General features: G+C 39.9%; 1 protein-coding gene across 1 annotated transcript in view; it reads right to left on the reverse strand.

The window, feature by feature from the left end:
• Positions 1–4,728: 4,728 nt before the first annotated feature.
• LOC102193133 (neuroligin-4, X-linked-like) overlaps positions 4,729–24,931 on the reverse strand; it is a 23,344-nt gene continuing 3,141 nt past the window's right edge. Inside the window, exons 3-9 of the mRNA XM_005723310.1 lie at positions 24,656–24,805; positions 21,788–21,973; positions 20,218–20,668; positions 16,119–16,332; positions 14,801–14,925; positions 11,492–12,101; positions 4,729–7,770 (exon numbers count right to left, since the gene is read on the reverse strand). Coding sequence (XP_005723367.1) covers positions 7,363–7,770; positions 11,492–12,101; positions 14,801–14,925; positions 16,119–16,332; positions 20,218–20,668; positions 21,788–21,973; positions 24,656–24,805 — 2,144 coding nt within the window. The 3' untranslated portion in view covers positions 4,729–7,362. The remainder of the gene's footprint in view (positions 7,771–11,491; positions 12,102–14,800; positions 14,926–16,118; positions 16,333–20,217; positions 20,669–21,787; positions 21,974–24,655; positions 24,806–24,931) is intronic.

The following is a 24,931-nucleotide window of genomic DNA, read 5'->3' on the forward strand; positions in this document are numbered from 1 at the left end:
ATGAAAGTCAATGCAAAATCCTAACAAACACAGCTGCATTTGCAATTGTGTATTACTCATTTTGTAAGGACATTAACGTGATTAGTGCATCATTTTTGCAACTCGACTACCTTTTGGGGGCAAACAAGTCCTAATATCGATATGCACTGGCATGGATATGCATGTAAGTCAGCATAATTCCTTTCATGTGATTGAAACTGCAGTGCCCTTCAGTGTGTTAATGTGTGTTTTTGGTAAGAGCTTTTGCAGTAAGGAAAGTCAATTCTGAAGAGCCGAGCTTCCTTCCTGTCTGACAGGCATCACAGGCCAACAATAACACACATTTTCTCTCTATTTTATCTTTCTCTCTGTGTCTGCCTGACAGCAGAGTACACAGATCAGACAGGGATGGCCCAAGCGAATGGTAAACACATGCATAAATACACACACTCACAAACAATCATGTCAAGCAGCAGGACTGCCTGGAAATGGCACACATGCAGGGAGCAGGAATGGGTTTTTTTTTTGCTGTTTTTGTTATATACCCTGGTGTTACTGGCTAATATATCTATATATGTATTTTGTATCTGACTTTAACACTGGTTTAGGTCTATATTAGCAGATGTGACTGCTTTATAAAAAATAACTTATTTGAAGTTTTGCAGGTTCTTAAAAAATGAAACTTTGCAATAAGCTCTCGCTTATGTTTTCTCTTAATTATCAGGAACAATGCTGACCTCAGCTGGACCAAGTGAGTTACTGCTGTTGTTTACCCTCCTTTATGAAAAGCAGTGGGCATCAGAGAAAACTAAATCATGTAGCAGTTCACCCGCAGAGACAGTCTAACAGAGCATATCAGGGGGAAAAGACAGACAAAATGGAAAATGCAAGGCAAAGAATAGAGAAACCAAAGACAGAGAGAGAGGTGAGGAGAAGATGTCCTAACAGGTAGGTAGATAGTGCCATAATGGTGAGAAAGAGGTGAGAGACAGTCAACAGAGAAAAAGCAAGCGAGACAGATGAGCAATATTCAGACTAAAGCATCCTACGCTTAATTAATTAGAGAGTGAACACACTGCGGGGCTCTCGGCTGCTTGAAAGAGAGTTAGGCGTATAACATCCTCACAACATACACCCACACTCAAAACCCCAGACACGTGCAAAAACACACATGGAAACGCACAACAAAGGAACCCCGTCTGACCTCTTTTTCAACAGTATTTTAGAGGAGACACAGCGAGAGTGAAAGCAGGGGTGAATAACATAAGGAGGGAAGTGCACAAGTTGGGCAAAAAGAAAAGAAAGAGAGAGAGAGAAGAGTCAAAGGGAGGCAGAGATGAAGCGAAGATCAGATGAGAGGCGATGAGACCAGATGAGGTAGAGATAGATGGTAGCAGAGAAGGAGAGAAATGGAGTGTGAGATGAAAAAAAAGGAGAATGATGCTTGGGGAGAGAGTGGAGGAGGAGGGCAGATTAGATGGAAGAAGGAGAGGCAAAAAAAAATAAGTGTAGTGAAGTGCAGTGGAGAGGAGAGAGGAGTGGAACGAAAGACGAGCAGCGGGCAAATGAGAAATGAGAAGACCAGAGACTGGAGACGCTGTGACCTCACATGCTCGGCTGCAATAACTCTTTGAAGATCATTTCAAGGTTGTAGATAAGAGGGAACACATCCAGACAGGGGGAGGAGGGTGACAAAGGAATGGGGAAAGGGGGGACTGGGGAAGCGAGAAGACCAACAGGAGACAGGAAGTAAGAAGGGGGAGATGAAGACAAGAAGTACGAAGTAAAAAAAAAGCAGGAGAGAAGGATTGGAGGGAGGCACGGGGAACCGTGAAGAGATAAAGCGATAGTGAGAGAGAGTGATAAAGACCACAGAGAAAATGATTCAATGACTCAAGTTGCCATCAGGCATGCAGTAGTGTGTTTGCAAGTGTAGAGGCATGCATGCATGAACATGCGCATGGTGTATGCATCGGTATTCTGGAAACATGCAAAAATGTGTGAGCTTGCATGCAGGAGTGTGTGTGGTTACGTGTGCATGCTGGGTGCATGCTTTCTGGCAGGAGTGATTAAGTACTGCGAACCTTCACGCCAATAAACAACCAGGCAGGCTGTGTTCCATTCCTTAATGAGTTACCCTTATCAGTTCTCCTCTCCTCCTTCTACGCATCCTTTATTTAATCTCTCTTTCCATTACCTCCTTCACTTTCCCTCCCATATGTCCCATTATCATTCGTCTTGCATCCTCCACTTATGCTCTTCTTTTAATATTTTCTAGCTCAACAGCTTTTTTACTCTTATCTTCATTTCTCCTCCCTCTTTTTTTATTCATCCTTTTAATTTTCCAAGAAAGAAACAAAGGAGGAGATAGAAGTGACACTCTTGTGTTTTTAGAATCTCAACAGATACGGGCCAAATTAGAAGTCTGACATAAACTATATGATCAAACGATACAAAAAAATCGGTGTAGCTTTACTACTTTGGTCCAGCCAGAAAGCAACTTTTGAATGAACTACTATGAAATATTGTACATTCATGTTTCTCTGAGGAAGGTTAATGAGCTTGGTGGTCCTTTGACTTATGACTAAATAGATGCAAAATTAACTTATGCTGTCCTTCTGCTTCAGCAGCACTTTGTGTTAGAGCCAATTAGCATGTTAGCATGCTGATGTCAGTATTTAACTCAAAGCCTCGTTGGGCATAAATGCACACAGAGCTGCTTGCACTTCTGTAGACCCATAGTCTTAGTTAAACAGCTCCTTAGTGCAGTCTCCGTTAAAGCAAGTGGATAAAACACCCCATTAAGAATATGTCTACTAAATGACATATATTCTCCATATGGAAACACGATGCTCACAACATATCACACATAGGACAGCGAACTGTAACATGCTGAAGAACGACATTTGAATAAAAAACAACAGCATTAAAGGGACAAATTTAAAGCAGTAAGCCTCATAGAGTTAGTTACATTCAGGCAGATCTCACTGTTAGATATAAATTCAGCCAGGTAACTGAAAAATAATCAAAGCCTCACCATCTCTACACATTAGCACGCATAAAGCCTGAGTGCACTTGTTCAAAAATTCCTGATGAAATGACATTAATCCAGTTGGAACCACTGAAGTGAAAGCCAAGATTAAAGACGTTACAAAGGAAGCGTTTCAGTGTCCAAATGGCTTTTGATTCATTAAAAAGCACCCCTCTCCCGAACTGTCAAACTGACGGTGCAGTTTGCAGCAGCTTCTCAGGGCTCGTTCATGCACATGTTGACGTCAAACCAAAATTTTAAAGAAAGAAAAACAACCTGGTCATGACTTGAACTCATGCTTTCTGGTGTGTTGCCTTCCATAAATCAAATTAACCGCAGTTATATCTAGTTAATGGGATTAGAGCAGGGACACAATGTAGGAGACATCAATCTGGTTTGGAAGTCAGCCATGAATTTGGTTCTTTCACATCTTACAGGGTCTCTGTGGCCAGCTGGCAGGGGCTGTTAGTCCATGATGATTTACAGTAATGTCTCCTTGCTGCAGTGGTGGCTTCAGTAATTGCGCCATATATGCACTATAGAGTAAAGCTAAACATAATCAATATATGATTCTTTTTACATGGCTTTGAAATCTAATGGAATAGTTCCACATTTTGGGAAACACCCTGTATTCCTTCAGGACAATGTATAGCACACTCTCATTTGTTCTCACACAGATATGTAGCTTTGCATATAGATTAGAATCAAGATACTTTAGATTTATAAACTCTATTACACATAACTTTCTTCTTTTTTCTTACGAAAAACTAAGTGGGATAACAGCAAGCTGTAGTTTTACCAGGAGCTGAAAATAATTTGGCTGAAACCATTTCTTGGCCGAGCAAGTCCTAAGCAGAGGCTCCAGGAAGTCACTGTTCCCAGCCAAGAAAGAGACACATAACTAGACCCTGAAGCCATACATTCTTATTTAGGCACAAATCAGATATGCACCAGTAATGGGGAACTTCAGGGAAGGTAGCAGGCTCCTACTCTTTATGCTAAACTAAGCTGAGATAAGGTAGTCTCCTATTAGTAGCTGTTTCTGAAAGACTCCATTCTTCCACAGCATTTCCCACACTTAAAACTGGCTTGAAATAATAAATGACATATCATATTTATTTACTGCTATGACTAATACGGGCGCTGACATATATTTAGTTTCAAGTGGGAAGTAGGAAATCTCAAGTCTGAGTCCAAATTTTCAGCTGGAGCACTCCTTGAAGTTGGATTTCCCGCTTGAAAAGCCCCACCAATCTTGACAGTACAATCCAACATGGCAGCAGTGAGTGTAAACAGCATTAACACTATAACACTTGTAATGTGTACTACCTCTGTTGTGTATTTCTTAATGGCTAAATAAGCCACACGTAGAGAACCGTCCACGCGCTATCTGTAAACGCCCTGCACAGCTGTATTAAGCTGAAAAATAAGCATCGTGTTGTGTATTGCTAGTGATGGATGAACAGCATCACATGTCTAGGGAGCAAAACAAATGCGGATTTCCCTTGCATTCAAAGCTACCAATACTGGAAAGCAGTCAACTCTGGAATGAAGTCACTCCCACCTCTGACATCAGACTTCCGATGTAAAAGGAATGCAGCATATCGCCCATAATATCCAACGGAAAACAACCACTTTATCTAATCAAAACAGAGATGACATTACTGGAATCCTCCTATTTCACTCTAATTGTTTTAAAAATGAAGACATACAAGGCATTTAAAATGCTCATAATTGTAAAATACTGATATTTTTATTTTTCAAAAATGCAGCAGAAATGTTTTATGCTTGACACAATCCAGCCATCCGCTGAGTCAGTAAACCCATATATGAAAAAAATATTCAGTCAATCAAACATTTGTTAAATGTTATTTTTATATCTCTTTGTAAAAGGTCTTTGCTTACCATCCACAATTTTTTTTTTCAGCTTTCATTTTTCATGTATTCTGTTGACAGGTAACTAAAATCTCTCATGAAGAAGTTACTTAGGATGAGAGGAGGTTAAATAGGCCTCGCTGTCAAAGCTGCAATGTAGCTGCACAAATGAGGCTGGGAGGGGGAAAGGAAGGGGTTAGATAGGACACAGATCAGGACAAGGAAGGCAGAAATAAAAGGGAGTAAAATGGGAGCTTCTCTGCGCCATCGTTATGGCTTTTGGTGAAGTTCCTGGAATCTGGGTTTTTAGTTGGAGCAAAGAAAAATAAGTTTTTAGCTTCACAGTAGCAACCAGATAAGACTATGATTTCATAAATGCTTCATATCTTATTATGATGACCAAAGCAGCAAGTACTCACGCTAAAATCAGCCATTATTTCCACATGACGTAGTCTGGGTGGGGAGGGGGGGAGTGATAATTAATTTAACTGCTTTCCCGGTGTGTCTTGATAGAAATTTGGAAAAATATTGCTCCATTAAGAGGATGTTAAGGCGTAAAAAGCAGCATGTTTGCCTCACACTGTAACACAAAGCAACTGTGATTGTCCCCTCTTCTGCTCCACCCAGACTCCACCTCATTTATCAAATCTGGCAAACAATTGGCACCATGGTGGCAGGTAGTAAGCCAAACATCGAGCTTACTACCGATAAATCGTTGGTGACACCGCCACATTTCTCTACAGACTGTGGGTGACAGCGTCAAGAGAGTCTAAGCAACAAGACTTCTTTGTTTTATTTAGGAGGGGTTGGCAGGCGTGATGGCGGCTTTTATATTTTAATGGGTGCAATTCAGTCGTGGGTTCGTAAAACAGTGGGGCTTGAAAAAAACAACAGAACGAATCCTTGAATTTTGAGGGACATGCTGTGATTTTCGACAGCATGTGTCCCAAAAAAAAGTCTTTCCCTCATGCCTTCTGTAACAACCCCGCAGGGTTATTAGTAGAGGTATTTAAGCCTTTTGTTCTTTGAATGTTTGGGGAGACATGCGGTGATTTTTGAACTCCTGAACAATCACCATCTGTCTGTAAATCTTCAGATTACATTTTGGTTTTTTAGGTAATACGGGTAAGGCCTTGACGAAGAATTTTAGGAATGCGAAGGGAAGGAGAGCAGGAAAGGTTCAAAGGGTTCGTGGTTTTTGGCTGGTGCTCAATCATCAAACCAATATTGCATTATCTACACAGTACTAGCTCATCTTCCCAATGATCAAAAAAAAGACAGGATGGAGTGAAAAATGTCCTATATTTCAACGACTAAACAAATACCTAAATGCTCACATTGTTAAGAATTACTCAAATGACTGTGCATAGCAAATATAGTCTGTAAATAAAGGTACTGTGTACATATTACAGTGGGTTGAGATAGAAAGACAACCAGCCTTGCTTTAGGACATCTATACAATAATATAGTAATATCTGAAATGAAAGCAATAATGTGGTTAAATAAGTCATGTTTTAATGCAAGAGCAGGTAAATGCTGTAAATCATAATATATCATCTGTATCTTTCCATTCTATTTACAAGAGTTTAACACATAGCTGGTTAGAGTGATTCTTCAGTAAGTCTGGCAACACTTCAGAGGCCCCTTCTTCTTCTGAAGCTAATTTCTTTCTCTTGGCACACTTTCCAATTCTGTGTGTGTGTTTTTTTTTCTTCATATCACTCTATCTCCCTTTGTCTTCCTCACTCTCACAGCTGTTAAATCCCTCTCAATGAAATCTTAATCTCTTTCCCACCATCGCGCAAACTTTTTCCTTCAGCTTATGTTGTCTTTTCAATCCCCCTCTTCCTCTTTCTCTGCTTTTTCCTTTTTTGTTTTTTTTTTACATCCATCTCTCGCTGAAATTTGTTATTTTCTCCTCAGCTTAGTTTGATCCTTGGCAGATAGGGCCTTTGATCTTTTAATGAAAAAAAAATGCTACATTCACATTTCACAGGTTGTTCAAGTTGACATCAGCAGTCTGTGTGTGTGGTACTTCATAACTCAGTTCTGCATCTACATCTGCTCTCTTCAGCCTCAGCACGGTTTGCACTGCGCAGCTCAGGTGCAGTAAGAGATGTAAAGTAACTGACCCCTTTGCCACAGTGCTCCTCATCCTCCTCCTCAGTTGTAGAAAAAGCAGATTTAAAATCCAAAGCAGGTTTTCAGACATTTGATGGATGTCCTGGCTCATCGGGTTATGAGCAAATGAGTATCTCGTCTGATCCAGTTTTAGGTTTCAGTTCCCCAGACATGCAACACACAGCTGTTTGTCTTTACATCCTGTTACTGAAAAATGTCTCTCTGTCATTCCTTCTGTAACAATCCTGCAGGGTAATTAGTAGAGGTATTTAAGTCTTTTGTTCAGTGTGTGTGTGTGTGTGTGTGTTTAAGTAAGGGTGTGTGTTGTATCTATGTGCTGCGGTATCTTGCTGCGGTTATACACGCGTGGTGGAGTGTGTGTGCGTGGAGATGTGTGTGTGTGGCAAGTGTGTATTACTATATGGGCTATGGTGTGTGTATCCCTGGTGAGGATGCCCCATCCTCATCCCGGCCACCGATCCAGGCGTCATTGGGGTCATTGGCGTCGCAGGAGTAACGGGGTGAGACCCCGGGGTCACGGGCAGCGATCCCGGGGTCAGAGAGGTCATGAGGGGGACATCGTCGGGTGAGCGGCGCAACGTGAGGGTGTAATCAGGTGGGCAGGTGAGGCGCACAGTGTCCAGTGTGCTGTAGATGTCCTGGGTGTCCAATCCATCCAGCGCATCTAGAGTATCCAGGGTGTGATGATGGTGAGCGTTGTTCCGTTCATCTGCTGAGGCAGCGTCACACTCCAGCTGCTTCACCTACAGGTTTGGAAAGTTGGACGAGAGAAAACAAGGAGGTCAAAACAAAACAAAAAAATGCATTATTAAATAACCACATCTAGGGCAGCAACTGAGTATTGTTTCTATGATAAATTAATCTACCGGGTATTTAATCAAGTAATTAATTTATCATTACTCCTGAATAAAAGATAACATGAGAAACTAGTTTAATGGGTTTGGATTTCATGTTTTACCCAGCAAACAGTCCAAAAACTGAAAAAATATTGAATTCACAGTGAAATAAATCTGAGAAAAACACCAAATCCCCACATGGCCAACATCAGCACAATTATGTATAAAGCCACAGTTCAGTAAAATAAACAATTAATCATTATACCTACTTCAGTGGGCAATTTTCTTCCCTTTAAATACCATTTAGCAGGTGCTATCCAAGACCAGCATAAAATATCACTGGTTTATATAAATATATAATGAATGCACAAGCCTCTAAATGCCACCTCGATCTAAAATGAGAAAGCGATATCAAGTGAAAGCTCTCAGTGGGTAGCATATGATAATAGAAGGCTTTCACTTCAAACCTGGCTAAACCAGACACTGAGCCTCCTCCAAAATAAGCACAGCTTTCCTTTGTCGGGAAAAGCCTCCATGTTCACAGCACCACCAATGAGAAGATGTGAATAAGATCATCTGACATTTAATCAGGTCAAGTTCCATTTATCAATGTGGTCAGACTATTATCATGATGTTGTTTGCCCCTTTCAGGCACTACTTGATATTTTAGACATGGCATGGTTTTTTTATTTTTTGGAGAAAATATTATATTTAACCCTACTTTTTGAGAACTTTGATATATCACATATACACATGTGATTCAAATGATGGGCAGTAAATGACAACATAATCCTTCATAAGTCTTTTTGAGCAGTAATGCTATTAAATTTTGCAAAATCTGCATTTAAACACCCAAATATATTTCTTCACATGTTCAGGCAGAGGAACATATTTTTGAATGTAGCGATTTCAACATTAAAGGACGGTAGTCTGGGCACTGTGTCACACATTTGTGACATGTGTCATGAAATAAAAATAGAAAAATAAGAATAAACCCTTAAATTGACCCATTAATGCCTGTGTATCATATTTGAAACACGGTACTTTATTCATTGTTGAGACTTCTACATCATCAGTGTGATTTTTCCCCCTGAATAACTTAAAAATGACACAATAAAATTTTAAGCCTGATGCAGCAAATATGACACAAATGAAAAAACAGAAATTATTATTAAATTCATTTTTTAAACAAATTTGTCTAATAGTTCCAACTCTCCATTTTTTAAAAAAAATTGAATTTTCTGGCAATTATTTCATGGTTCAGGCTTTAAATGGTTAAAGGGACGGTTTAATAAGCAAAAGTGTGGTTTGTTGCCTGAGGCAACACCGTGCCATGGAGGGTTAGCTTGCTCGACACGACAAGTATTCACTGGTTTTAGAGTAATTTATTTATTTGATATATCATAATTCTGTTTTTAGTTTTTATTTATTATAACAACAGCACAGGGCATAGTGATTGTGTAATCTCTTCTATTTATTATTTATTGATTATTTTGTTGTACTGTGTGGCTATTGTTCAGTTATTCATTTTGAATCATTTATTTCCAGTTGAATCTTTAGTGATTTTGCAAGCCTTTCCTACATCTTGTACAAAAAGTATTCTGCAAAACCAGCACAGATGGACAACAGGGGTTTGATTGCAGAAGACAATTGAATTTGTTGAAAACCCAAGAACTGACTAGAGTTTTTGAAAATAAGGCATTTAATTCAGTCTCAAATGAAATTTTACTATAATTTCTAATCAGGAACCTGATTTTAAAAAATGCTTAAAACAAAATGTGTCAGATGGGCTTAGAGGTATTTGCATCTGATCTTTCATATATACTACAGTAATTTGCACTGTATGAAAGTCATGATGAATGGTAAAGATTGGCAGCCACTCTGCATCTTAGTGTTGTTAGTTATGCCCTCTGTCAATCGTGGAAGGAAATTATGGGGGAACAAGGGCAAAAAACATGATAAATAATAAAATAATATTAACTGAAAGCTTGTGTGTTAATTGCATATATAAAAAAATACGTTTTGAAATATGTCTCATAGTTGCTGGGGTCCATTTCCGGCAATTCTCTAACTCCTTTACCTTGAAATGGTGCAACGATGTATGAGTCATTGTTCTACAACTCAACTGAATAAAACATATTTAAGGCTCTAACCAGACCGCCTTTTGTTAGCTCCATTACCCTGCGATTGAATCTTGTGCTTCAGTGAAGCCACTATATTGTTACAGGGCAAGCATGTCTCTTAATGCATGTTTATGGAAGCAAGAGGTCTGTCTGCAATTAAAATCAATATAACACTGATTATTGGCCCAATTTTCTGATATTCCATTCCACAGCCCCAGACTAGTACTCGGGTCCCCCTATGCCACCCCATTTTTAAAAATCCTAGATGCACCTGCACACCGATGTGAGACATTCACATTAGTGAGATCGCCTTTAAAGAGTCAAACGTCTTGGTAAACTGGGATTTCATTGCACCTGATTCAGAGCCAGCTTTGAGCACCTCCACACAGAGTTAGGACTTGAATCCATAAAACAAATCAAATCAAATTCTAACTACCTCATGCTATTTGTCATATAAACCCCTCCTGCCTTTATTTGACTGATTTTTAGGTATTACTCTACATCAGCGGTGGGTAATTAATTTTCCCAAGGAAAACTGGGACCTTTGCGGAGGGCCACACGAATAAGTTGAACTTAGTTTTGGTCAGTTAATTTTATTTCTTTATAAATAAGCTTATTGGTGCGGCCCTCCTCAACAGTCCAAGTTTTGCCTCCTGTTCTACAATCATATGTTTTTCTTAGCCAGAATAATGTAAAACCCAAGAATACGTTCTAATAAAATGTTAGATTTTTATATTTAAAGAAACACAGAATTGAAAATACGGACTTAAAACATAAATCTGGCAGCTGTTGTGCTGAACTTGATTACTGTAGTTCAATTGCCAATTAAGATTTGTCAGCTATAAAACATATCTAACATTTAGCACTCGCTGTGTGAGATTTAAAAGCGACAGGCGGCTAACAATGCTCCAAAGAGGCCAGATATTGAATGAACTCGAGACAAATGAAAGCAATTCAGGCAATTGTACACAGCTAACACCTGCACATGCATCAACACTCACAGATACACACGGATCCTCACACTGATAATGTCTGCTGATGACGGGCTGTGTTTTGCAAGAGTGCTCTACTGGCAGCTGCTACACTGACAAGAGTTTAATTACGTCGTCACACAAAACCTCAACTGACTCGCTGACAATGAGCGTGATTATTTTCCATATAGCTTGAATCTGAAAGGGCACTCAGGGAGCACAGAACTCTGCCAAGGCTGATCCCCAATTTTGCAGGATTCAAAGAAAGCGCTCTGATTGTGCACACAAAAATGGAATGGGGTCTTACTTTGCCCATGCTCCACCTCTCCAAGAAGGTTGATGTAATTCTATAACTTTTGCTACAGAATTACAGCTAATCTTGGTGACAAACAAACAAACAAACAGACAAACCGCCAAGCTAAACAAAGATCTTTGAAGAGGATTTCTGTGGCTACACAAGCACACCATGACTCACCGCAATCTAGACTTCATCACATGTGCAAAGCATGTGCAGCCACCCACACTGTGACTTACCTGTAATGACATCAGTCCCTCCCCCTGTAGGTGGGCTGCAACGTCTGCTGGCGTGATGTCTCTCCTCGGTGGGGGAAGTGGACGTGGCCTACGATGCTCCAGACGCCTTTTGTCTTTTTTGTAAAGAAGAGCCGCAAATGCAAGTATGTTAAGAAACAACAGTGACGCTCCTACTGCAATAGTCACTGAGAGCTCAGTGGAGTAGTCCTCATTAGGGACACGGACCCCATTTTCTTCTCCACCTTGTCCTAACGCGGGCTCGGGTGGTTGTGGAGTACCTCCTGGGGAACCCGGGTGGCGTGTACTGCTAGGAGGCCAACCTTTGGATAGACGCTTAGTGTAAGAGTAAGGGGTGTCATCCTGTGGAGAGGGACTGTGAGTGAAAGACGACACCGACTGGAGGAGCTCGTTGACATGATGCAAGTGTGGGACCAGCTGGAGCCAGAAGGAGATTTTGGTAGCACGGTAGTGATCTCTGACTCGGGGCTTGAGGCCAATGTGGAGATACAGCTGCTCCTTGGGGGTGTATTTAGACCAAGCCACTTCCTCAAAGCGATTAGGCTTTGTGTGGATAAACTTGGTATCTTGAGGAACTGGCTGGTTTGGATCACTGAAAAATGCGAGAGAAGGATTTATTTGTTGCTAACAAATAACTGTAACCTTGAAGAAAATAATACTAAAAGAAACAAAGAAATTAAACACATTTAGCAAATGATCTCATGTTGCACCACGTGTGGCTCAGATATTCATTTGACGTACAAATATCAATGACTTTTTTTTCCCTTGCTTCTCAAATGTCAGGGAGTTCTCAGCTCCTTCTGTGCTGGCAATCATCCTCCGAGGATGCCGAGTTTCGCTCAAGCTGGCACAACAGTTTCATCAGAATTTCTAATCAATATTAAAGTGACATAAGACAAACCAGAGGCAAAAAATATTTGCTACAACGCAAAACAAGATTTATTTTCCTGTAAACATAGCTGCGAGGTGGTTTCGTTTTAGTTCATTGATTTTTGTGCAGTTTATATGCCTCTTACAGAACATTCCTGTTAATGCACAGTTCAAACTCCTGCAGTTTGAACTGCGTGCAAACCTGTCAGATATCTACATTAGAGATGAATGTGTGCGTGGTACAGTGGAAATAGCTTGAAAAATCACTTCTCTGACACATGCCGACAGGCATTTATTTGTCGATTTACCGACTTATTTGTGTCAGCAGCTAAAATGTTGGGAGTCAAACGGCAGCGCATCTTCACAGACTTGCCAGTTACGTGCTATGTGCTCGCTTGTCAATCAACACCTTATGAACAGCACAAAAAGGCTGCTAGCTTAAAGACCCACCGACACACAAATGCACACAAGCTGAGGATTTATACGCCCACACAGAGGCGTGCAAAATATACATCAGGGAGCATCACATCTCCCCCGTTAAATTGAGCTGTCGCAGAGTTCCATCACCATCCGAGGCACTCAGAGCCGAGAGAAATCTTTCTTCAGAGAAAGTTCCCCTTTGATAATTGAAGTGTATACTGAAATCTTCACATGCCTACTTGGTGATTTTGCGCTGCGGCTTGCTGCGACGGTAATGACAATACAGACTATGGGCTAGAAACAGCTAACTTAATGCAATGTGACTGCCTTAATGCATTCACATTAAAGATATCTTTATTTCATGCCACAGTCAAATTATGTGAGCGCACTGTCCTGGTTCTTTACGCTGTGAAACAGCGAGGCTCTGCGGTGATTTAGATCAAGGTTTAGACCACAGATGTTTCTGTTAATCTGAAGAGGTCTCAGTGGATTGAGCCTCAATTGGATTAATTACTGGTAATTACTCACTTCAAGCACTGCAGAAAGAAGGTCCATCTTCAACAATTACTTTTATCTTGTATATAATGTCAGCGCGGAAAGATAAAAGGCACTCTTATCAGTGTGGATTGTCAGGTTTGTAAAGTTTTAATGCGGGCTTTTTCTGTGGCAGCAATATTTTTCAAAGCTATGAGCAGACCACTTCAGTCTGCTTTAATAATTTGGATTGCTCTTTGCTACTTAGTTTTAATTCAACATACTGAATAAACTATATTTCTCATTGCGTCAGAGAAGAGAAGAGAAGAGAAGAGAAGAGAAGAGAAGAGAAGAGAAGAGAAGAGAAGAGAAGAGAAGAGAAGAGAAGAGAAGAGATTTGTCAAGCAACAGCAAATTAATCAATTGATTCCTCTTTTAGGACATCACCTTGGCTGTCCTCAAGGACTTTTTTTTCAAGAGCAGGAGCTCTTTAACTATTTCCGCCAAGGTCCCAGAAGAAATGCCTGTCAAGACATTGACATGACAGACAACCTGTATGCCCACTTTGCCAAAATTAGTCTGCGGTGCTGCTTTCATTATTGTGTCTACAGCGGCGTCTTCTCGTCAGACATCAGAGAGCTCTTGAAGGAAAAGGCATTACAATAACATATCCTTTGCCTGTGAGCTCATTATTTTTGTTGCTCTAAAAGTGCGATGTTTTCATCTAATGCTACATTAAAATTCAACTTCTACGACAATTGCAATCAAATTTTTCTGGAGAAATGTGGTTCTCGTGCCATTATTTGCTATGTTAAATATTGCTTAATTTAATAAAGAAGCTGAGCGATTAAGCTTATTACTCCTGCCTGTTTTCGATAAACTCATGCCAACGCCTACAACTCAATGCTAACAATCAAAACTTTTACATTCTCCTCTTTGTTCCCTCTTTGACAGAACTCTGTGTGTAAACATTGACAGATAGCTCGGTGCCTGTGTTAATCTTTATTATTAATCTGTCCACAAATTAAGCACATGGAAAGGATATCAAGCGCTGCAAAGTGGAGAGGCTGTTTATCTTGATAACATTATAGACTTGAAACTTGGCTGTCCTATTTCAAGCCTGGAGGAGATTTATTCCAGTAAAATCAAGACGGAAAGGTCCACACTTTCAGAAACAACACTTTGCGTTGCCAAAACCTCGTCTTTGCATAGTCAATTAAAAAAAGGACAAGGAACGACTGATCTTTGACTTTGACAGCTGTGCATTTTCTTTTGCACTTGTAAAATGTGATTAAGTGTCTTGGCTTTCATTCTCAGTCATGAGACATTTTACACATGTGGGAGGGGATTATGTATTAATAGCAGAAATTAGAAACGGGTTTCTCCGTTTGAAAAGACTGAATGACGCCGAAGCCATCCTCTGTTTTTTGTCTTTTTTATGGACTTTTGCTTGTGTTTGCTTAATTCTCCGCAGGATTTTCCAACAGAACAACATCTCACATTGCAGCGGACATTTTATTAACTCACCCAGTCTTGGCAAAGTTGGTCCAGTAGGTCATAACGACCGCACTCAGCATCACATCGTTTTTGGAGAAGTTACAGTTGAACAGATCGGTGGGTCCCACCATGGGCACGCCAAACACATAAGGCACCTACACATATACACACATATTCATGTTAGAGTCAATACATTTGTTCTCTGGACTCCAACCATAAGCATGACTGAAGCACTACTGAGTCAGATCCTGTAGTACATTTAATTTGATCATATTTCCATACTCTGGTATCTAATCATTTTCATATTACATGTTTTGTTTGTGATCTTACTTTGTAGCAGGGATAGTGCAATATTTTTTATGCTTTTTCATGTTATGTTATCTTATGTTGACTAACAGAGGACTACAGTAGAGCTCTACACCAGCATATCGCTTTCGCCCTTCAGCTATTACATACTTGAGCCAAGGAAAGCACTTACGATTAGCCAATCAGCGCCAGGGGTGGGACAAACAAAGAACAGGCATTTATGTATATCATCGCCTGTGCACCCATATGCACTGGCAGCAGAGCCCAGCTTCAATTATTTATTAAAAGGGTCTTAGCTTCGTTACAATGTTCAATCACATGTGGAGTGGCAAAAAGTGAGATGGGCAACAATACTGAAATTGCACTGCTGGCTTTAATGGGTAATTTAAGTTAATTGTAAATGTATTTCACTTGTCTTAGTGGACATTTTTTATGCAAGGGTGAAAAGATCAAAGTACTTTCTTACTGATATTGCACAACATTTGAAAACCTTGTGAATTATAGCCAATTATGCATTTTACATTTATTTCATTATTTTGAAAAAGAAATGTTGTTGGTGTGCACAAACAAATACACAACCAACAATGACTCTGAATTTTGTGTCCTGTTATAGCCATATTGTTACCATCATAATTCAGTCATCACATGCATGAACAAAGAGCTGTTTCATATAAATAGTCAGGAAAAATACACATACACAGCATATAACTACTTAACCACCTAAAAGGCCTGTAGCACAAGTTATTTCATGAACATTTCTGATATTTAATGCTCTAACGAATTCCTTAATCAAGTATTTTGAACAGATCAATGTGAAGCAGTAACAAACCCCAAAGCTCCTCATTCATTGTATAAATCTTTCAAGATTCTTTGAGAAATAAGTCATTTTGTCAAATTTGCTTTAGAGTTAATTACTCAGATTAGTCACCGTCCTTTGCGAAGTCTTTCTTCTATCCTCTTTGATATTTAGTCTCATTTCTTGAGCCTAGTGCTTAATAACTCTTCCCATGCAACAGATACTGCTCATGTACTTTGATCTCACCTCATCACCGTGGGCAGAGTCGGCCCAAGGTGGCGTGGCGTCACTCTGGCAGTGGTGGTAAAATGAGTAGAAGTAGGTAGGAGACCCATACTGAGCGTGGAGATCAGCTGTTGCTATTGCTGGTGCCACCCACTGATGGTCTGTAAAAAGCGCCACTAGTGTCTTCCTGCGGGTTTCTGCATTATCCCGATCTGCCCAGTCTGTGTACATGAACCTTAAATCATAAATACATTTGAAATTTAGTCAATCGATCATCTCATCTTTCAGCAAATCTATTATATGCATTACAGAGCAACAAGATTTCACAGCGAACGGATATTTATATACCAAGGACTCAAATTCTGTTGTCCTTGCACAATGACAATAAAGGTCTTGCACCTTGAATCCAGATGTCGAGAGGAAGAGATGGATCCGCATGCTTATACAGTAGTGATTCAACAGTCACAAAGTAAACCAGCCCTAAAGCATGCAAGCATTATTTGTTTGAGACTACATAGCTAACTCATAATGTATAAAATTAACAGTAAATTGCATGAAATAATACCTAAATAATACCTCCTGCAAAACTAGAGACCATAAACTCATCATTGGAAACTATGGTCAGCTCTTTTTGCAACCAGAGCAGTCACCCTATGCAGCGCATCATAAGGAATTCAGGTTTAAGGTCCCTCTGCACTGCTTCAATTTTAAGACACCACACTATGTCTACAGTTGTCTATGGCTTTTAGATTTTGCTAACTATGCTTTTTGCCATGCCTTTGACCAGAAGATTGCTCCCACTTGCATGTCAGTTTGATATATTTGAAGCTACAATGAGGGATCAGTTAACTTAGCTTAGCATGCAGATACTACAATGTAGTGGTTTACACATTTGCCTAACAAGCAAATGATCCCCGGCTCAGTCCCAGGAGGAGACTCAAATCCCTTGGGCGATGTGTCAGGAAAGTCATCCGGTATAAAAAATCTGCCAAATCAAATATGCAGAGCAACCCACTGTAGTGACCCCTCTGTGATTAAGGGAGCAGTAGAAGTAGCCTTTTGTTCTAGCAGTTGGAGAAAACAACTCATTTTGTCCGTGTTAAAATAATTGCTAACCAACACCTCTAAAACTCACTAATATGCTGTGTCTTTTTCCACTAAGTCTCCTGCTGGTTTCCTTTATTCTAGGAATCACTGCCTGGAGGCAAGACACTGTCAATGTGAAGGGAGGAAGTAACAAATTACATTTATTCTCATTACAGTGCCACTAGTTTTTTATGAGTCCAAACTTTGGCTACATTGGTATATGCTGCAGAGTCAAAACAAATGTCACATGAAATAGGGATAATAAACACGTGAGAACGGAACAAGAAGCTGCAGCTGACATAAAAACCAGCTTGTTTACTGTGAAGCACACATGTTCTCCGTGAACTTTACCTCATGAATATAGTTGTTGCACTGCTTGTTCGCGCTGTTTTGGGTTCAATGCTAAAACACTTGTGTGGGGGGGGGGGCTTTGCTATCCCTTCATCACCTATGACCCGCATGTGGGCGGTTGGTTTTCTCAGACCCATGACCTGCTTGTATATTCTTATTATTCTGTTGTGTTCAAGGCTGCAGCCGCCCTTACAAGCTATGTCTCCTAGTATGAAGTATGCCTTAGATTTGGACATAGTACTTTAATATAGTGTGAAGTCTGTGAGGCCAAAATTTAAGAAAAAAATATGCGATTTGGAAGGTTACTTAAATCATCCGTCTTGTGATGCACGGCTCATATCTTCTACCACACAGAGGATTGTGAGTCATAATAGCCAGAAAAGCATGTTGGTTTGCATGCTTCAAATAGTGACTGGATGCTGTGGGACATCCTTGTCATTTTGGCATACTGTTTTGGACATACTGTATTGTGACATACTAAATCTTTATCTTATATAATAAGCAGCATGGTAGTAAGAATATTGGAACACAGGCCATCTCTCTCCTCTGATCTCTGTCTGTGTCATGGATGTCTTTAGAGCCGCAGGTCTGTGTGTCTGTTTGACCAACAGTGGGACTGAGGCAACAGTAGACAGGACGACAGTGTGGGTGTGCTTATTTGTGCTTCAGAACGCGACCGCCATGTAACGATCAGAAAATAATGTTTTTCTTGCTCGCACTGCTCTCCTCATCATCCACTTTCTAGCCTGCTTGGCCACAGCTGCTCTCCCCATTTCTCTCTCTCTCTTTCTCTCACTCAGGAACAAAGGGGTTGGGTTTGAATGTTGGTAGTTTGCACGTTCAGATAATCTAAATTTTGACTACTATGACAAATATCCCAGTATGGCCACTTGAAATGAAACATCCAGCCAGACAAAGAAGGCAAAATAGAGGAAAAGCTGAGACTGATTTTTTTAAATTTCCTGAATTTTTAGAAACAGGTTTGCTTTAAGGCCGAGGAGTAAAGAGTTATCTTTAAAACAGGTAGGCATGTCAGCAACTTCATTGTCAGTAGGCAATAAATGTAAAAATAGCTCAGGTTTGTAATCTGCTTTAACCTATAACTGCAGATCTATTAAAAAATGTAAATAATGTAAAGGGGATGTAATGATCATGCAGGGATCCCATGGGACAGGCAATGTCATTTTGTGTCTGAAAGCCCCATAACTTATTGCACAAATGTTGTAACTTCAAAAGTCTCATTCAGCTCAGTGTTTGAAGGCTTAGAGGCAGATTAAACTGAGAAGTGAAAAACAGAAAAGCTGAACCTGGAGCAAAATCAGAGTCAGGAAGGAACTACAACAAACTAACTGTGAGCACCACAGTTAGTGCCTATGTAATCTATGTGTGTTAGTGGGCTGCAGCTGCTGTGTGTAATTAGCTTATATTGTTTAGAGATTTCAGTGTTGTCGGCTGTACTGATGCCTCATCAGCTGAGGCTGATTATTTGATTTATGTAGCTTAATATTGCTACACAGAGTCTGAGGACACCCACTCTGGTTGTTCGGTTCTATTTTCTTCTAAATTCTGCAAAGGCCACCACCTGCAAAATACTCTATTGACAGTTGCCATGTTAATTTTACTCACATTTTAGTGACTACATTTGAAGGAAACTCTTTTTATTTTAGCATAAAATCTCTTTAAGGGAAGGGATACTTTTCTTTTTTCTTTTTACGAAGGAGCAACCTCCAGAGCTGAAAAATGAAGCCAACTGCAATTCCTCCAGGTGCCACTTTAGGCTGGCTGCAAAAGAGAGTCAATCTTCATAGTGGTAAAATGTCCAACTTTGCAGCATCAAAAAGCATATTCACAGCATGGATCAAAAACAATTTTGGGCTCTGCGGATAGTTTCCCTCCTCTTAACCACTGGGTAATTGAATTATGGGCATAACCACATTGAGTGACTAACCTATCATAAGCAGATGGCGCTAACTGGTGTCTGCTAGGCCTCACCTTCACTGCTGCAATAGAAGATAAAAACTGGACCTTTTTATCTTCTATGTACTATTGGGGCCCTGTGGGGCATTTTTAATGGATTATCTGATTAATATTGTGGCTTCTTTTGCAGCCATCCAAGACATTTCTCCTTCAGTTTTGGTGAGTACAATTGTCACTGTGTTATTTGCACGTTACATAGCGCTAATTAGCTGATATGTGTGTCTATGTGTTGCACCGGAACAGTTTATGAATGCAGCTTAGCTAGTATTAGCTAATGAATTAGCACTCCACTTTTCCATCCATATAAGCTAACGTCTGGCTCCAAGAAAACAACATGGTGCTGGGGAAAACACTAACGCTGATACTTTAAAATGTGAAGATCAAAACCAATGGGTGACATTAAACTGTCTGATTTTTACTAAGTACTGTTGTAAAGTGCTTCTTCCATCGTTGCCATGACAGATATTTTTTCATAAACTTTAGACATGCTGGAGTCTGTTTCTTTAGGACAGAACATCAAGCTGTTCACACTATTACATCACAGCTAGCTGACACACTTCTAACTGCAGGGTCACATTTATTAGCTTAGTATCAATGATCGCATCTAACTTTCTAAAAGAAATCTGATAATTATATTTTTTGGAATGTCACATTATTATCCCCTCACTTATTACTCATTTTTTAAGTATTCAGAAACGTAACTCACCTTATGCTTTCTCTCAATGTGTCTCGGCCCTCTGGGTATCCATACAAACTATCCACAAAGTCCGACACTGCGAAGTCAAAGTCCTCAGCACTGACACCGTCCTCTGAGTCCACTATGCCCTCCACAAACTTCACGCCCTCACCCTGATTAACCCCCAGCATCACGTCGTAGTTCAGAAACTCTCCCTGCTCCATCAGAATCTGGGGGTCATCAGGTATAACATCACCATCAATCACCGGGGCAAAAGCTGTATGATATTTGGCTGGTGTTATGTTCTGCTCCACAAGTTCACGGTAACTCCGGCCCTGGAGGCAGGCAACCAGTTGCGTGCTGTCATCGATGCCGCAGCCCACTCTTTCACCGAGCTGCCGGGCATACTTGCTTGGCTGGTAGTTGACAGCCCAGCTGGCTAAAGCACTGCCGCTCTGGATGATGGCTCTGTGGAACAGGTCTGATACACATGAACACACAAACATACTGTAAATACAAATCTGGGTGTAGATGTAGCCTGTATACACTGAGGCACATATATATGGGTGCACATGCACCCACACATGTGTGCATGGATGCACAGCCACTTGAATGCACACCGGAAGGTTGCACAACACATTTGCACACATAAATAGATCCAGAAGCAATCATTCCCACGGCAAGGGGAAAAAAAATTGGCATCGAAGATCTGCATTATTCTGATTTAAAGTATGACAGGTTATATCTGGCATACTAAGTTGAAGTAAGAGTTAAATGTTAAAAGTTAAAAATAATAACAGCCCTAGGCTATATGAGTCACGGGCAGGCTGTATTATTCACAGAATTCAAAGGCTTTTTCAGGCATTAAGACCACTAAATGAAAGCTGCAACGGTTCACTGGAGACCTTGAAAAGATTCATAATGGTAAATGTCAGAGCTTACAAAGCAGCCACCTACCTACCAACCACCATCACAATCTGTCCATTCTCTTTATATATTTTTAAATGCAAAAAAAAGTTTAACATACAGATGGGTGATAATGATCGCTGAATTCTTGAAATCTATGGCAAGGAGATCAAGTGACTGGTGGTGGATGGGGGGGGGCATTTTTTCTGCCATGATTTGGTTCTCCCCTTGGAGATTCTTGGAGATGGGTCACTGCAAATCAATACATTGTTATTCTGACTGATCACCTTTATCCTACGATGAGGCATTTATTTATTTTTTGTCTTGATCGCCGTGCTCTCTCCCAGGATGACAGTGCCTCCACCCATAGGGATAGTGGACTCACTTAATGATGTAATAAGTATGAAATTATTTAAGTCATACATTGTGGTCTTCAGAGTTTTTGGATGTCGACTCCAATGAAAACACCTATGGGAAATTCTGGATTGACATGCTAACCAGGGCTCTTAACCGCCATCATCAAAAGACCAAAAAAGGGGGAAACCTTTATATACCACCACTACCCTAAAGTTGCGCTGATGGCATGTTGTGGCTTGACAGTTGTTTTTTCTTTTCATTTGTCACCCATCTTTAAAGGTTGAACTGAATAAAACACAGTACATCAATACACTTTTTATCTTTGATTCTCGCTCACCCTCCGAGTAGTGCGACAAGGTGAGGAGGCTCACGCAGGATGCTCCAGCCCCTGATCCAAACACCGTGACCCTGTTTGGATCCCCGCCAAAGGCTGCGATATTTTCCTTCACCCAGCGCAGGGCCTGGATCTGGTCAAGCAAGCCGTAGTTCCCTTTTGCTGCCTGGTCACCTGTACTAAGGAATCCTATAGGTAGGCAGAGAGAGAAGGAAGAAGTGGTGCATCTTTATCTCACAATAACAAAAAGAAACTCAAACGAAAACACAAAGTTGGGCACAAGATTACGGCATTAATTATTCACAAGTTGTTTTTATGATACATTGAAGTTTAAAATTCATGAAAAGTGATGTGCCTCTTCTGCAATTCCTCAAACTGAATCAAATCAACAAGTTACATCCATATTCATGTCAGGAAATATCAATTACACACGGAGATAAACGCATAAATCTACATGTGCATGCAGTTACAACTGCAGCGATCCCTTATTCCCTTTACTACTGATGTTAACTAAACACGAGGATCCTAACGGCTCACTCCTCTATCTCATTACTGCAAAAGCTCATTCCTGTGAACCTCAAGCACATAAGAGTATAATGAGCAAGAAAAGCAATGCTAAAATACATTTCACCACTTATGTGCATTTGTCAGAAATTTTCTCTGAAGCAAAAAGAAGGACACTGTAAGGATTATATTCGTTTAGAAGAGCTCTGTGATTATTATAACTGTATAATGTGCTTTCATATTCTGGGGAAAAAAAATTTGAGTCAATCGTTTATTTATTTCATTTATGCTCATGTGCATAATTGTACATCGCTTGTAATAAATGGGCTCACCTCATGCATCCAACTTATGGTGACAATGGCGAGGAGAAGGAAGAAGATGTACTCGAGATGTAGCTTGATGGTGATAGTGATGATGATGGAGAAGGCGCAGGTGGTGTAAACACAGGGGATGGAGTGAAGACACAAAGAAGCATGTAGGAGGGTCTTTATTTGGCTCTGAATGATGATTACAGCAGTAGTTGCTATATTTTCCCCAAGGTCAGAATTAAATGGAATTTCTTCTCACCCACTAACCACATGCAGATTTATTCCATCTTATAAAATCAATGTCTAATGAAAGCCTTGGAAATTAGCATTTAAAAACGTATTAACCTTTTAGCATGTATTCAAACCCAATTTTCAAAAAACATCCTCTGCCTAATTAAGGAGGAACCCAGATGTGTCCTTACTTTTGGGAGAGAAATGTCTCTCAAACAGCCTGAAAATGATTTGCATGTGCAAGTAAAAGATATATAAACCGATAAAATTTAATTAAAAGCCACCTATTAATTAATACAAAACACCAGTCTAGTTTTTCTATTACTAATTTACATAATCATGCAGATTATAATAAGGGATGTCATTTTTTTAGCTGTATAAGCTAAATCAGGCATTAAAGTAGAAAAGATACAGTAGCCACATGTTTCTAACTTACATATTATTTTCATATTTTCATCACTCTCACTGCTAAATAGTGGGCACCTTCTTATTAGAATGCTTTTACCCAGTCAGTGGGATGCGTTGCCTGTATATTGATTGAATCAATATACGGGCCTCACACAAACAACTAAATGTTCATGCCCTTAGTGTAATACAGTAAATGAGGCCTCGCATTTATTTTTAACCCTCCTGTGGCCCTACTCAGCTCTTTGTAATTTTAATAATTACAACCACAAGAAGGCTTAATACCAGGATTTTAAGACATTCTGATTATCCAACCTGTGAGCTTTGCATAGCTGCCTAAAATTAGAAAAACCACAGGGAATCAGATTTTTGCTGTTCAGAGAGCAATGAGTCAGAGAGTCATGGAGGTAAAGTGGATCAGATTTGAGTCGATGCTAGTAGTGGTGGTGGGGGGGTGGCTTCAGGGGGTTTTTTTCCACCAGGGACCCCCATACTCAACATGTTTCCACTTAAAGAAAAAAATTTAAAAAATAAACGGAAAGGGCGCTCTGGGTAAAAACAGCTCACTAATGGTTTTCACATTTCATAGCTCGTTGAAGGATTAAACAATCCAGATGGTAAGTATACTCTAGATTTGACTTCTGTGTTGAGACGTAAAAACTGAATTTTGTTTTAAACGAAACTGTTGTATCTTATAAAAGAAAGTTCCCACATAATGAGAAAAAGCAGAAATATTACATGTAAAAAAAATTCATTTACAAAGTACACACTGCATCAACCCTGAACTCTCAATTATAGCTCATAATATCTAATAAACTAAAACTAAAACTGAATTAGTGTAAAGCAACAATGTAAAATGCCGTTTTCTCCAAACGAATGCATTTTTTTTCCTGGTGTAAGATCATTCTGATAAATCTCACCACTGCGGTGACCACTGCCATCGGTGGACCTTTTGATATATGCATTCCCACCTTCATCTGCTTCTATCATGGGGTAAAATATCCATCTCTTCCTATGCAATTTAATTTTTCTGGAAAAGACTAAATTCCCAGATTAAATAAGTGCCACTGAGATGTGGACAACGCATTTCAAATTATTATCCATCCATCACCCTTTAGACTACCGTTTCATAATGGAAATTACCATACAGTAGGTGTATGACACTGCAGTGATACCCAGAGCACCTTGGCAGTAATTGCTCTGCTATTGTTCTCTCTCGAAGGGTGGAGCACAGTTTTGAAGCTCAAATTCAGCCATTTTAGAAGCGATTCACTAAAAACCTGCTTGTGGCTGCTTGGATTTGGGAGACTTAAACTTAAAAATAAAGGCAATACAAAAACAAACCATGAGCATATACATCTAATACAGCCAAATTGTATACATACTGGAGACAGGATGGGTATGAAATGTAGATAATTTTTACCTAATACTCCTAGGCGGTAGTTGAGAGTTATGACGATGACATTGCCATAGCTTGCAAGCACACTGCCATCCATCATGTTACCGGTGCCTTCTGTGTAGGAGCCACCGTGGACGTAGACCATCACTGGCCTCTGCCCCTCCTCATGGATGTCTGGGCAAGAGAAAGATAGAGATGGGTTAAGAGATAGATAGATAGATAGATAGATAGATAGATAGATAGATAGATAGATAGATAGATAGATAGATAGATAGATAGATAGATAGATAGATAGATAGA

The sequence above is a fragment of the Pundamilia nyererei genome, unplaced genomic scaffold, assembly GCF_000239375.1.
Source record: "Pundamilia nyererei isolate P.nyererei 1_Seehausen unplaced genomic scaffold, PunNye1.0 scaffold00009, whole genome shotgun sequence".
In the NCBI taxonomy this organism is placed as follows: Eukaryota; Metazoa; Chordata; class Actinopteri; order Cichliformes; family Cichlidae; genus Pundamilia; species Pundamilia nyererei.